Raw genomic sequence first — 14982 nt, forward strand, 5'->3', positions numbered from 1 at the left:
CTGGCCGGCTGTACATGGCGCTGTGCTCACGGCGCAGCATCAGTGTGCATTACTGAACTGTGTATGGCCCATCCCATGTGGCTGAAAATTTTGCACCACTGCTTCTGAGAAGCATGCTACGCGTACGATGTTTCGCCATACGTTCGAGCTTTGCAATCTCGTCATTTTAATGGAAAATACATACACAGAAAATAGAGATCACGTTCTGTGAATTAATTTGCAGAAATTCTCTTTCTCCATCGATGTTTGTTTGGTGTTTTGACGATCCAACTTCGGCCGAAATCATCATGTATGCACGTACAAGGCAGTAGTCACTGGTTCCGGTCCTTCATCATAGCATTGATACTGTTAGCACGCGAAGGGAACCAGTGTACCATGCTGAATGCGCTAATATATAGCTGGGTGCTGGCGGTTGTCGCGGAAGACCCGTCATCGTGTGCATTTTGATCACACATGCAGCATCAGAAATACGGGATTTTTGTCAAGATTTTGAATGTCAAGATGAAATAATGGCGTATGAAACGATAATGTTGTGCATTTTAATGGCTTGTGTAATAAATTATATTGTGTGTATCGGGGGCTGAAAAATGTGATCGGCATTTTTGTCGGCGTATCGGGCCACAATTCCAGCGTATCGGGCCGATACGCACGTTTGTACGTGGGGAGAACCCTGATACATGTATTTAGTATAACAATGTTCTTAAGGAAAATCAATCTTTCATCATATTCACGAATACAAAACTCAAAACTTTAATGGCCGGCCTTTTTCTTAGTGTTTTACTTTTTTGGCATGTTGATAAATGCTTTACACAGCCATAACTTGTAAGCAGTATTGTAATGTAAAGAAGAGTTTTATTCTCGTAATATGTAGTCCCGCAAACCCTCATCCCCAGTTCTGTCACAGGTTGTATAAAATTTCAGTTACTGAATTGCAGTCTTTCAATTTACAAACTGAGAAAATGGTGACCGCTCTATGTTCCGACACCCCTATATTCCGACACCCGTATGTTCCGACACCCCTATGTTCCGACACCCTATGTCCCGACACCCCTATGTTTGGACAACCCGCACATAAGATTGTGTTACTCCCGGTTAGGGTTAGGGTTAGGAGTAGGAATATGTGCAGTCTGAACATAGGGGTGTCAGAACATGGGGGTGTTGGAACATAGTGTTACCACAAAACATATGCACAAGGATGTGGGAACTAGTTATTACTTGTTACAACATCTTTTTCCAGGTTTTTTTTCCCAGAAAAGATTGCCTTCAGTTAGGCGAAGTAAAAAAAAAAACATGTTTAGCGTCCCCGCCCGCTTCCTTTTTAGAGGCCGCCTCCTTTTTTTTTTTTTTTTTTTTTAAAGACAAAAATTGATAAATTTTAACGATCTCTGACAAAAGAAATCGTATTTTTAGACTGTTATACCGTGTATAAAGCTGTGGAAATAGTCAATGAGTCCAAGTGGCGGCCATTTTGAAAAAAGCTGGTAACCATCTTGAAAAATAGCCCGGCCGCGTTGTCTTGAAAAATGTGTCGGGCGGCCATTTTGAAGAAAAAGAAAAAGAAAAAAAAAGGGCCTCCTCCTTCCTTTTTGTCAAAGAGGCAGGACGCTAAACATGTTTTTTTTTTTATTTTCCCTAAACCACATGTTTGTATGCACAGTAATACATAAAAGGCATTGTCATAATTCGGTGAACTTTGAGTTTGACAGTGCTGATCAATGATGTCAATGGACCTCTTTCAAAAAAAAAGTGGTGAACCACAATAAAAGTAACAATGGTTTCCTCCTCCAGGAAAGTGACATCTGAACAGCTACATAATTCAGGTGGGTGACCATGCGATAATGCAAACCTACCCAAAGGCATCTCTTGCTTGGCTGGACCTTTTGTTCGCTACACTGCAATATTTCAGCTCGCACTAGTGGTACAAGTTTCCAGGAATTTTTGTTCCCCCGGAAATTTGTGATTTTGCAATCAGTGTCAACTGTACTGTGGGTAGCGGTTACAGTGTTTGACTTGCGTGCCGTGGTACGTGGGTCCGAACCCTGACGGGGAACATGGTGCTTGTGTTCTTGGGCAAGACACTTTACAACGATTGCCTCTTTCCACCCAGGAGAGTATAAATGGGCACCTGTGAAGGTAGAGACCAGATTTTCGAGCTGCTACAAAAAATGGTCTCATGGCCTGATGAACAGGGGTAATAATTGTGAAGTGCTTTGAGACATTATTATGTAAACTGTCATTTTACTTTTCTTGTTTTGTTGAATTGTTTACATTTGTTTTTCAATGTGAATTTTTAAAACCACTTTCGGTTAATTGGTTAAAACAAAACCTCTTCAAACTACATGTACGAGGTGGTTGAAATGTTGATAAAAGATAATTACAATGTAGTGCTTGTTGCATGGTTATACATGTACTGGGAAGGTGCCAAAAATGAACAAGGCAGAATTTTTTTTGGCCAGGAACCTACATGTACTATGTTACCTGAAACCTCATATGATAATATCCACTAGTGTGTAGAGAACTTGCTAACATTAGCCCTCATGTTAAATCGGAGGGCTATTTTCTAATGAAAGCGAAAATTTGAATTGATCGTAAGGCTTACATGTAGTAAACAAAATAAATAGTTTCTCTTCAGACTTCCTGGCTTTTCTTAAGAAATGAAGGAGGCAGAAACTTTTTTTGTTCTTTTTTTTTTTCTCCCAAAATGGCATATTTTCGAAGATGACGTTGGATTTTTCCATTATCTCAACTATTTTGCCGATCAATACAAAATTATGTGCAAAGCCCTTTCTGCATTAAGCTACAATTTTGTTGGGAACAAATAAAAACACAGTATACAATGTAGTGACAATATGCAAGATATATTGCAAATGTACATTGTATGAATTTAAAACAAAAAAAGGAGGCTGGCGGGTAAAAGGAAGCAGGTGGGAACGAGAAACTAATTTATTTTTTTAAATTGGCCTTAAGCGAGTAACAGTACATGTTGTATAGGCCTATTTGTTTTTGTTTTAAAAAATGCTTTAAAAAACCCAGATGACTTGAGAATGTTGGGCAGCAATACAACATGCACTTTGAAACAAGTGCTAAACACCTTCAGTACATTGTACTGTTGTGTGTGTGCAGATGTTACATTGACTCTGTGAGTTACACCTTGGTGATGCGGAGGAATTGTCCTCCCTCGATGCCTCCTAGTTGGAAAGATGACGCACGCCTGACAATTTCACGGCTCCCTGCTGTGGGACCAAGATGAGATAGACAAGTGATGGAGTGTACGCTGATGATACTCCGTGTTGGTCGAGTCAGCCCTGCGCAGCGCTGTGTCACATTGAATGCGTTTTGTCGTTTCGTTGACCTTGCATGCTGTGGCATTTTGAGGGTTCTTTTTCACCAGTTGCATGAATAATACCTATGTATACATACATTATACATGCACACGTACTCTGTACTTGCATGTTACATGTACGTGTCAGTTTAGGGGGAATGCCGTAGGCCTGTACTCAATAGATGATGGCGCTAAGCATGTGATGTTATACACGTTTAAACATTTTAACGAAAACAATGCTAAACGTCGTTTACAAATTTTCCAGAAACGTTTAAATAAAAACGGAATTCTTAAAAAGGTGCAAAAACTGTACCTACTTTCTCGGGTAATGTATGTATAATGTAAATTGTTTTACTCAGTTTGACTTCTTGGAATGTGATTGTACAAATAATGCAATTTATAAACAATAATTGAAACTGAAAGCAAACAAGCTTTAGAGGAAAAGAATACCCGCCAACAATCAGATCAAAATAGTTTTTGTGAAGCACGCCCACTCATTCCAAACCAAATGTTGCCGTATCAGTTATTAATTATTATTGATTTCAAAACGAGCGACAAATTTCTATTTGCATCACTGAGCGATAATGTGCATTGGCCAGCTGTGATTTATTGTTGACATAGTATTACAGTGTAAAAGCTCAACTTGTGTGTTCTGCTTGACACAAAACAGGAATCGCTCTTCTTTATGTTTTTTTTTAAATGCCGACTTTCTGACGTCAAGAGGTATATTTGTTTTTCCGGAACATGCAGAAATGTACTTCAGTCCACAAAGACTGCACTCGACAATCCTTCCGAAACTCGCACGGTATCTGTGCGAACTTTGCTCTGTCAATCTGAAGTTTGCTGGCTGTTTTCTGAACACACTTTGGAAATAATGTACTTAGTGCGGTGTTTGGACTTTTGTGGTTCCAGAATTGTTTGTTGTTGCCAGTCTGTGGCTGTGGTTTAAATGCCTACTACGTTGAATTTGCCTGGCCGTTCTTTATGGGAGAGTTTGTGTAGCAATCCATCATAATGGGCGTTTGAATTGGTCCTTCAACTTGTTTTACCACGGTGCAGTATGGAATATGAACGTGATATCCTTGGCCCTCTGCTGAGAGTAAGTCGGTAGCCAGTAAACTGAGTTTTTAAGAAATTATAGAATAACTAAATTGGTACATATGTGTAGGTACAATGTACAAAATGTACACGTAGTGTAAACTGTTGTGTATGCGCTGTACATGTACCGGTTCTTTACTGTAACACTAACTGGGCCCAATTTCATAGAGCTGCTTAAGCAGAAAATTTGCTTAAGCACGAAAAAACATTGCTTAGTAAAATTAGGTTACCGGCCAAATCTCCATGTGATGTACATTGCTTGTGACTGGTATTTAGCTGTTGTTTACTTAGCATAACAATCGCATGGAGTTTTGGCCGGTAACCTGATTTGATTAAGCAAGACGTTTTGTGCTTAAGCAAATTTTGTGCTTAAGCAGCTCTATGAAATTGGCCCAGTTAGCAGTGATAAATTTGTTTAGACATGTTTCATGATGTGGGGGTACAAGTACAGTTAACTTTCCCCTATACAAAATTTATTGTTATTTCTTTTTTTTTGTAAGTAAACCAAGGATTACTTCATTGTGCCCGACTGTATTTGTACTAGCATGCAAACCTAAAGAAACCTGTATTTAAGAAAACACTGAAGAAATGTATAGAAAAAAACATTTGTTACTCAATTTGCGTGATGCATACATGTGCGTAGTTTGTACATCACCTTCATACATTCGTATGGTGTACTAAAGTACTGACCAACGGATTTAGGTAGCTGATTTGGTTTTTCTCAAATTCTTTTTAGCTTTTTTGAGAATTTGTGGAAGTACCAGAATATGAAAGTATTCATAAGATGGAATTTGTGGCTGGATGCTGTACATTTGTAAATACACATTTGGGTTTTAGCCATCAATGACATTTATTTTGTTGATAAACACTGTACACTCGCAAAAATTCGTGACAACTTTTAGTAGACAGTGTTTATAAAATACATTTGTGAATGGCAAAACCCAATATCATAAATTGATTCAGTAACTGTTCATAAGGCCCTTTTTTTTTGGGGGGGGGGAGAATTTGTATGCATACTTTTTAAACTGGGGCGGGGGGGGGGGGGGGGGTGTTTCCTGCCTTTAGAATATTCCTCAGACTTAAGCAGATGTAAACAGTAATTTGTTTTCTCATTTGAGAATTTAACTTTTTTTATATACACAATTTAAATAAAAAGATAATAAAAACCAATGTACATGTATACAATGTACAATGTTTGTAACATTGTTTGTAAGCATGATGTCATCTCTGTAACAGCTTGTCCTTTGTTGAACTTTTGTTATTGTTTGAGTCAAGTTTGCACAGAAATAACACAAGAATTCCTGAGTGAGAAGGTCATTTAGACGTCAGCATACATTCATGACTCCATGCAAAGTCTGTCTGTAGCTGAAGGACTTGTTGGCAGTGCTTACAAACTGTTGCTCAATACAACATGATTTGCATCCTGACAATTCCACGGCCATGAGACTTACAAATGTACGTGACTCACAGCTGTTCACAAACCAATCGATGCCACATGTTATATGTATGCAGATTTGGAAAGGGCGTACATCTGCATTTCGGTAAACCTGAAAAGGTTCAACCTGCTTGCTGCTTGTTTTTAAAATTGCATTACAGAAAATGTACATTTGAAAGATACCAGTAATACGTGCACAACATTTGCTTTTGCTGTACTTTTCAGAAATGGATGGGTTTGGGGGTTAGTATTTTACAGCAAATATTATAACACTGACCTGTTTAAAACTCTGTGTTCATACATGTAGATGCTGGGGAAAAAAACCACCCAAGGAGAAAATGCTGTTTTTTAGTCTGGTTCCCTGGCTTCAGACTTGTAAACGGAGCAAATTATGGATGTCGGGGAATTGTCAGTTCAGGGAACCAGACTTTGCTGGCTTGCACCCATTCACGAATGTGTAACCGATTGCCAACAAAATGTGGACTAACTAAATGTGGTACATTGGGGGCAGTATTTGAACAGTTTTCCAAAGATGATCGGCTGTCCATCGTTGGAAACTGATACAAAATTCCACTTTTCTTGAAAATGACAGCACACCAGGTGCCATGATTTCACAGGATGCTTGAGACACTGACATGTACAGTCAAGTAAGGTATTGCATAATAACTTGGTAGTTTTGTTTTTTTGATGTTTGTAAATGTTGTATAATTATTACCTTTAAGGCCATTGTGAACTTATAGAGCTCCTTCTCAAACAGGGGAGAGATGTAAATGCATTTGAATTTTTCTAAAGGGTAGGCTCAAACTGTAGGGCTACGTAATTTTCTGCTTTAATTAAAGTGGAAAATGGCTGACATCTTTATATGTATTTAAAGCCAAGAGAAAAATTGGTTGACACTTAACAGTAAATTTTGTTTAGCCTTATTTTACCATTCACTACTATCTGCTGATGACTTCCGTACTTTAGTTCCCTTTTGTGCAACCGTCTGCCACTCAAGATGCAGACCTATTGACTTCTTAATTATGTACTACGTAGTAAGAGGAGACAATTGTTGTGTAACAGTTCATTTGTTTCTCATGAATTTCATTAGTAGGGGAAATTGAATTGAATTGATTGTATTGTATGAGATAGACAAGGATTAAGGTGCTGTCTGTAAGATATGTAAATTTTGAATACAAGTGTTGTGCACCAATTTTTACTGTTGTACAGTGGCTGTATCTTTCAAGGGAAATTTTAATTTGTCCCAAAAGTTAAGTAAAGATTTACCCAATTCACACTGTTCAAAATCTTGTAGTTGGACACTGATTTTATCTACCGATAAAACTGCAAGTTGTTAACTGAAAAAGAAAATGTTTTAATGCAGTTGAAACTGAGATCCTGGTGTGTTATTTAACCACTTGCCGCCAGGATTATTTTTGGCAAAAAAACACCTTGTGATATTGGCCAAATTTTTAAAATAAAGTTAAACACCACAAATACTGAACCCCGAGGGTCATTTGTACAATATATGTATGGTAATTTTCACCCCAAGTAACTTCATATTTTGCGTCACTCCAAGGCACCGCAACGTAGCGATATTTGCTATGATGACAGATCTTGTACAACGGCCAAGTTCAAGTACAAGACACGGTGTGTACAAAACCAAGTGGGAACCACTGACGTGTATATTACACGCCCACGATTGAACCCGTCACCCGCCTTTGCGAATATACATTGCCAGATCGTGTTTACACGTCCTCCGGTGTTAACTGGTTAGAGGTGATTTCTTAACTATGATAAACCCCGTCTACAAAACCTTGCTGAATCTGCTTGATTAATTTCATTGAAATTTTGGTTGACTTGATCATTTCAGATGGCTGATGGGCGGCGCACCCAGGTTGTGCTCCTGGATGACAAGCGAGTGGACCTCGTTGTGCAGGTATAAACTAAAGAATTCATCTTATTTCCCTCCAAAAGCCTAATAATACAAAGCATACTTAATTTCATTTATTGCCATGAGATGAGAGGTGAGATAAGTTGAGATGCTGACAATCCATTTGGTCTTGTACAATTCTTGACCATTTCACAATGGCGGGGTGTACCACACCCCAAATTACCTGTATAGGCATAGACAGCAAAGACTAACTGCCATTATGGATCAATCTGGGCACGCCAGAAATTCTATCACGAAGGCCCCCTTCAATGATGAAAGCATTGTAACTAGCTACCGGTATTGTTCAGAAAAATCTTCACAGGGCACTTGCTTTGTATGTTAGCTAGCACAATGGTTTCTCCATTGAAGGGGGCCTCGTGAGTGTACATTGACCACGTGCTTGGATTCGTTGATAGAAGTGAGAAAGCAAAGCACAGGATGTCCACTGTCTACTTTGGACACAGTTGTCTGGGTCTGAAAGTCCCCAGTTACGTGCCATCACGGTACCTCAAAAGTAAACCGAGTCAGTGTAGTACACTGCCTTAACAAAGTGATTTGATTTCAGCTTACATGTAGGCACGTACACGTACTTGGATGCTATACTTAACACAGTTGTCTTTTTATCCTTAACCCAAACTCCCTACTGGCTTTCACTATACTGTACCAAGTCCCACATGCCCAAGTCCATCATACTCCATCAATATTTAGTCACACCAGGCCTGCAGGACCAGTCCCCCAAAATCCACCACAATGGGGGGATGGATTTTGATGGAGTTGGGGAGGTAAGGGTTAATGGATTGTCGAAATCAGTGTACTTTTTATTGGGGGAGGGGGAGGTGGGGGGGGGGGGAAAATAGGCATAAAATTGTATCTTGATAATAATCCAGTAGTTTGGGTCAACCAAACAATGGACCTACATTGTGTAATCTGAAGTCAGGGATCTGACGACTTGCATCAAGTATTAGCCATCCTTCATCCTTGATGTGGCTTTCTTGAAAGTTTACAGGTGTGAATCTCTGCATACAGGGATTGTCAGGACAGATAAAATGCAATTCGAGCTTTTGATTGCAGTCTAGGAGACAGCTATTAAGTGGTGTTACTCTGTCTGGGTTGACTAGAAATTGCATTCAGGGAAAACTAGGTAACGAGGCTGACTGGGCCAGTATGCATTGTTAGTTGTTTATAGGAGTATTGGGAATTGTACAGTGCTGTGTTGTGGACTAGCCAAGTACTGCAGCTTTGTGGCTAATAGGGGTGACTTTCCAAGGGCGAGATGCAATCACCCTTTCAGCTTTATGGAGGGAAACCTTTCTGTCAAGAAAGTGAATCACCGCACATTAGCCTCAATTTGAAAGCACTTACAAAAACTCAAAGAGAGTTTGACATTGGCAGGCAGAATTGGATGCTTTTAGGTCTGGTTATCATACATGTACATAAGTGCATGTGTACATGTACCCGGTACATATGATATGCACATGTTGGCTGGTGTACATGTATGATGTACAGTACATACATGTACACGTAAACTTGTACACATGTATGCATGAACATATGCACATATTGGCTAGTGTACATGTACATGATATGCACATGTTGGCTGTCTTCCATCAGCGTATTCCCACATGGGATAGCTCATCCATCACGTCATTAAATCCTATTAATTCATTCCGTTTCTACACATACCTGTAATGTATCCCCCTGCTAGGTCCCTGTTGAGATTTCTCTTGTATGATTCAGGAAGTGATACCTTGTATTCTCAAGGTGCATGTATGATGTATGGAACATGTAATGGTGCATTTGCATTGAATTATGTTTTGTTTTTGGCAGTGCACTGTTTCAAGCATTAGGGCTGTCCCTAATCAATTGCATATATTTGAATAGCTTTTTGCCGGTTTGAATGTATTCGAGAGAAAAAAAAATTACTCGCATACACACACGATTGTGGTGTTATTGTAGCGTTAAGTTTTGGTGCTTTAATTGTCAGGTGCCACTTTTTTGCCGACTGTAACTTTTTTGTCGACAGCGGTTCATTGTTCACATCCTTTTAGCAGGTTAAAGCCTTTTCACAGTTATAAAAGAAAAATACTTACTACAAACATACCAATATTAAACTTGACCTTACATCTAGACACCAACCACTCTCACTTTCTGTTTATTTTTGGGGCATTTACTTTTGGATGATTTTTCTCTATACAAAGACGATCACCCCTAAAAGTAGTCCTAATAAGTCCATCGCCTTTTTGAAAAAAAAAAAATATCCCTGCAAAATGGAACCAATCCTCGGGTATGTCTTCATCCCAAATGTCTTAGAAATATCGGTACAAGTGAAAAGACTTGTTCAGAGCAGGAATCCTTCATTGCAACGGAGCCTCAAGTGTAACGGGTCACTGTAACAGGTCACAGTATTGCCAGTACTTATACGAATCATGATTTGGTTGGCTTAATTTTGGGTCCCATTACTGGCCTTCAACCTTCATACGTGGGTCATTCCACCAGGTTGGGGAACAATGTGTGACATATATGTATGACCATATTAAGAAAAGCATGAATGCTTTTCTAGCAGTTGCTCTACATAATATTTGTTGTAGGGTGTTTCACTACTGCAGAAAGTTTGAAATCATTTCAATGTATTTTGCCAAAAATATGAGCAAAAAATTTCGTTTTGGACGTAACATTTACACCGTGTCAGTACGTCCAAATATGACATTTGTACCTTTTCTTTAAATTTCTGCGAAACATTACCCAAATTCACTTTGCGTACTTCTTACTATAATAAGAAGTAGCTTTTGCTACTGTAGTCAGCTTTCAAATGGACCAGAAATGATAGCTTGGTTGTGTGGACGTAACATTGACACGGTGTAAAACCCAAATGTCACACTTCCATTGAGTGATTTTTTACACCGTTACATCTACACTTGAGGTATTGTTTCTGCTATATTTGAACCCTGACTATACCAAACCAAAAGCTTTTCTTGGTGCTTAGGTGTCCAGTTGTAAATATGCAATGTCAGTTTGGGTAATATTTTACATACGTGTAAAAAATGGCAAAAAAAGAATATTTGGATGTACGGTAACATTGACACGCTGTCAATGTTACGTCCAAATTAATACATTTTTGCTCATATTTTTGTCAAACTATTTTCAAATGATATCAAACTTTCTCAAGTATTGAAACACCCTAAGACAAATATTATGTTGAGCAATTGTTTAGAATGCATTGATAAGTTTAATAACCAAATATATGGATGTAACATGCACTGTTTCCCAACCCGGTGGAATGACCCATGTACAAGCACTGGTACCGGTACAGTACTCATAATTTCATAGCATGGTACATATACGCGTACTGCATGTATGGTACCGTAGCTCCGTCAGGCTACCCAGTAACCGTTGATCTGCTCTTTTGTGTACTAATCGCACATTGATCATTCGACAAATTTGGGGCCCACTTTTTTCGTGTCCTATACTAGCTACATGTATACATGTACATGTACATCTGACATCTGTGATTTTATAATTCTGGATGCACTCCTTAATGCTGTCGTCCTCCAAGAGTGATAATGAATAGCGAACTACCTAGCCAACTAATAAAAAAAATGTTTGAAGTCAATTTTAATGATACTTGAATGGCATATTACGAAGTACCAAGGTAACAGGTACTGGAAAAATGTCACACTTTGGACCCTAAATTTATACTAGAATGACCATATATACTTGTATAGATATCGATGATAAAAAACATCTGCCATTTCATTTAGTGTAGCGTCCAGGTGTTGCTGAACAATCCAGGATTAAGAATACATTGAATTCCCCACCCCAGCCCTCTGCGATAACCCGGGGGAATCTGTGGAATGTCTTGTAGCTTGCTAGTTCACTAAAATGTTATGATTTATGAGTTACCCTGGTATGGCTTTGGATGGTACTAGTGTACACTAAGTATCATATTCAGTCACACAGCTCATCATTTATTCAGTTGGGGGAATGTCATACAGGTACGGGGTGCATATTGGAAAAATAATAATAACCCCCCCCCCAAAAAAAAGAAGATGAAGAAAAGAAGTGAAAGTATATTTGAAGTTCTTAAAACATCCACATACAGGGCGTACATGCTTTCCCATAGGTGTGTGATTTCATCAAACAAGAATGCCTGTGTTAAAGCTATAGTCCATCATTTGCAGCCATCCGAAAAAGTAACTGGGGTAATTAGTGTTGAAAAACATACTGGTTGAAAGATAGTAAGTGGAAACTCCCTGGATCTTTCTGGCAAGCTATCATTTTGAAGTATTCAACGAAAGAAGGCCTTTCCAACGGTGCGTCTTAAGACGAACCGTAGAAAAATTTAAATTAGTAGTTGGTTTTGTTATTCGGCGCAGCGCGCGCAAGCATTGGCACGACGCACAGGCGCGCGCGGTTGCTATAATTCGTCGGATCGGTGCGCGACATCGCGTATAGCTGCAATTCAAAACAATTCAAAACATGATTCAGCAACTTTTGATTTGAAATTGAGATCCTAGAATGCCGTTTTTCTCGGAATATACAGCTGAAGCTGAGCTGAAACTTCATCAGGTTCGTTGTTCAGTACCCTTCTTTAGATTTTGAACACTATTGTTGCTTCAAACGAACAAAATGCACAAATTACAAATGATGGACTATATCTTTAATAGTGGAGACTGGTGTTTCACAACACTAGTGGTGCAAGTTTTTTAAAACTATGTACACCACAGAGTTTTGTTAGCTCTTTGAACTGGTATGAATAGAGTTGGCACTTTTTAAAAAGTTGTTCAAACTCCACAATTCCAGGATTTCAAGTTTTGCAAATGACCGTGCACAGGGTGTTGTATAAACACAAGCCAGATGTGCCTGTTCATGTGTGCCTTCTATAACATCAACAGTCCCCAAGTCCAAGGCCCTGTGTGCACGCACCGCACCCTGTCAATTACAGCAGCCGCTGGTTTGATTGATGGCGGTCTCTGTTCAGGGTTGTTTCCTACAGGGTGTCATCTGATTTGTTCATGTCAGTGTTGATATACCAACGACATCTTTGGTTAACTCAGTGATCTCGGGTTACATGTACATTTGTATGTTAGGGATTTTGTACGAATGCACATCTACATGTAATGTTTGTTCAGAAACATACTGTACATGGGATAACTCAGCAGTTTGTAACTGGTATCCCTTACGCACAAAATTTGACGTTAAATAACTATACAACATTGAAAGACAAGACATTTATTAACACTCCTCCTGTGTCGTCACACTATTGCTGTTTCTCGCCATTATTCTGTGCACACCAATGGAGCACAGCGCCACCATTTGGCATTTTACCAATGGTGTGCTTCGCGCATATTTTTTTTTTCCCGTAGGAGGGTGAAGCCACTTATGCATAACTCATTAATTTCATCGAATCACAGCAAGACACTTACGTTTCCGTTCTACTTTTTCCCCTTAACTGTCAATGAAGTTGGAGCAGAAAAATAGTCATTGGAAAAATGGACATAGCAGGATTCGAACCAGGGATCTTTCAATCCATAGTTCATCTCGTTAACGACAAGGTTACTGTGGCAGCTCAACGACTGTCGTTCTTTTAAATGCTTTAAATGTAACTAAGTGACTAAATAATGACAATGATGTGACGTCATTGTTCTCTTCTCATGAGTAAACATAATTTTCCCATTTCAACAAATTCAACAATGAAGATGTACAGAGGCCTTCGTTCAAGCAATAGGCCTAATGAAGAATTCTTGGAGGGTGTGTTAGTTTTAGGTTAATACACTTGTGTACAGTATTATCCTTAAATGCATAAATTACAATTAAAAACAGCAAAAAGTATGCATGGAAATTATTAAAAATTCACATGAATAAAACTTACTTGTTAAATATATTCGGTCCTTTCGGATCTATTTTTCCCCCTCACAACTACAATTGTGGTTGTCATGGGATCATTCATACTGAAATTATCCACTCATGCACACTGCCGGTACATGACTGAAACTTTCAATAGTGTCAAAAGAATATCTCCGCATAAGAGAGCAACTGTAAAAATATTTTCATTTCAAGACCGAGCAACAAAAGATATTGGAAAGAGATAACTGGCCCATGCTTGAATGACAGACAGGCAGACATTCCTATACACTCAGTCCCAGCATTATAATCCATTCACTGGATTTCTTCTCCCTATTTAGTTTTCGGAAAAAGAAAATAAAAAGATCATAGCCTAGGGGACCAGAGATAAAATCATTATGTTCAGTTCCTTTGGAAGGTTATTTCTTTACCAAGGCCTGTGGGGGGAGTAGTAATCTTGGGAATATATCGCTGACACCGGGCTGCACACAGCTGAGGAGTGATTTACACTACAGAGTAGGCAATCCGGCGAAATTCAATTAAAGTATTTTTTTACTACCAGTTGGGTTCATGGGCCTTTCAAATTTCATGCCATTGCATGCAGTTTCCCTGTGTTTGATCATACTGTTACCAGTAAGTTATTTGTGTGTTAAAACTCAATGCAATGAACTGCATTGAATATATAAATTTGGTCTGATGTTAATAAAGCAAGTGAATGACTTGCAGATTTGGTATACACAGCATTTGTAGAGTTCAGTTCTTGGTCTGTTGCTCAACAACAGTGTCTGCTTGAATTGGCTGCAGAAGTGAAAAGCTATTTTCTAAAAGATTATGCACAAACGTGCGTGACTCGGACATCAGTGAGGGCAAATGTTTTATTCTCTGGAGGAACAAACAGCCATAAAGCCATAAAAGAGTTTTTTTGGAAAGGAGCTCAAGATAAGGTGATGAAGCTCGCTATCACGTACTTATATAACACAAAAATTACTTCAACATATTTCTTGTGTTTTCATCATCGTTTCAGAATCATGTTAGGCATTTTGTTTTGTTTACATTGTACATATGAATTTGTCGTGCACAAAATTGTATTCGGACTAAATTTCCCATATAAAATATATGCACACATATATGCGCGCCCTCCACACATGGCCACAATCTTGTGTGATCAATATCGGCAGTTCTACGTTTTAAAGAGAAGTTTTGATTTGACAAGAAATAGTTATTGCCCAAATGCCGGTGGTTAACATTGACCAATCGCAATGTATTTTGGAACAGTGATAGGCAAGGGTTGGTAATGTGTATCACCGCGCGAACGGAATGTTTTGACACAGCGGCTGCTGAGTTAGGAGAGAACACAGAGTACGATTGCAAGAC

At 38.8% G+C, this 14982-nt stretch overlaps 1 protein-coding gene across 4 annotated transcripts in view; it reads left to right on the forward strand.

Annotated features, from left to right (window-relative positions):
- LOC119736891 (FERM domain-containing protein 4A-like) overlaps positions 1 to 14982 on the forward strand; it is a 92276-nt gene that overhangs the window by 1441 nt on the left and 75853 nt on the right. For all 4 annotated transcript variants that reach the window (XM_038210908.1, XM_038210909.1, XM_038210910.1 and 1 more), the window contains exon 2: positions 7708 to 7773. In XM_038210908.1, the coding sequence (XP_038066836.1) occupies positions 7708 to 7773 (66 nt within the window). The remainder of the gene's footprint in view (positions 1 to 7707; positions 7774 to 14982) is intronic.

The sequence above is a fragment of the Patiria miniata genome, unplaced genomic scaffold (assembly GCF_015706575.1).
Source record: "Patiria miniata isolate m_02_andy unplaced genomic scaffold, ASM1570657v1 HiC_scaffold_3, whole genome shotgun sequence".
Classification (NCBI taxonomy): Eukaryota; Metazoa; Echinodermata; class Asteroidea; order Valvatida; family Asterinidae; genus Patiria; species Patiria miniata.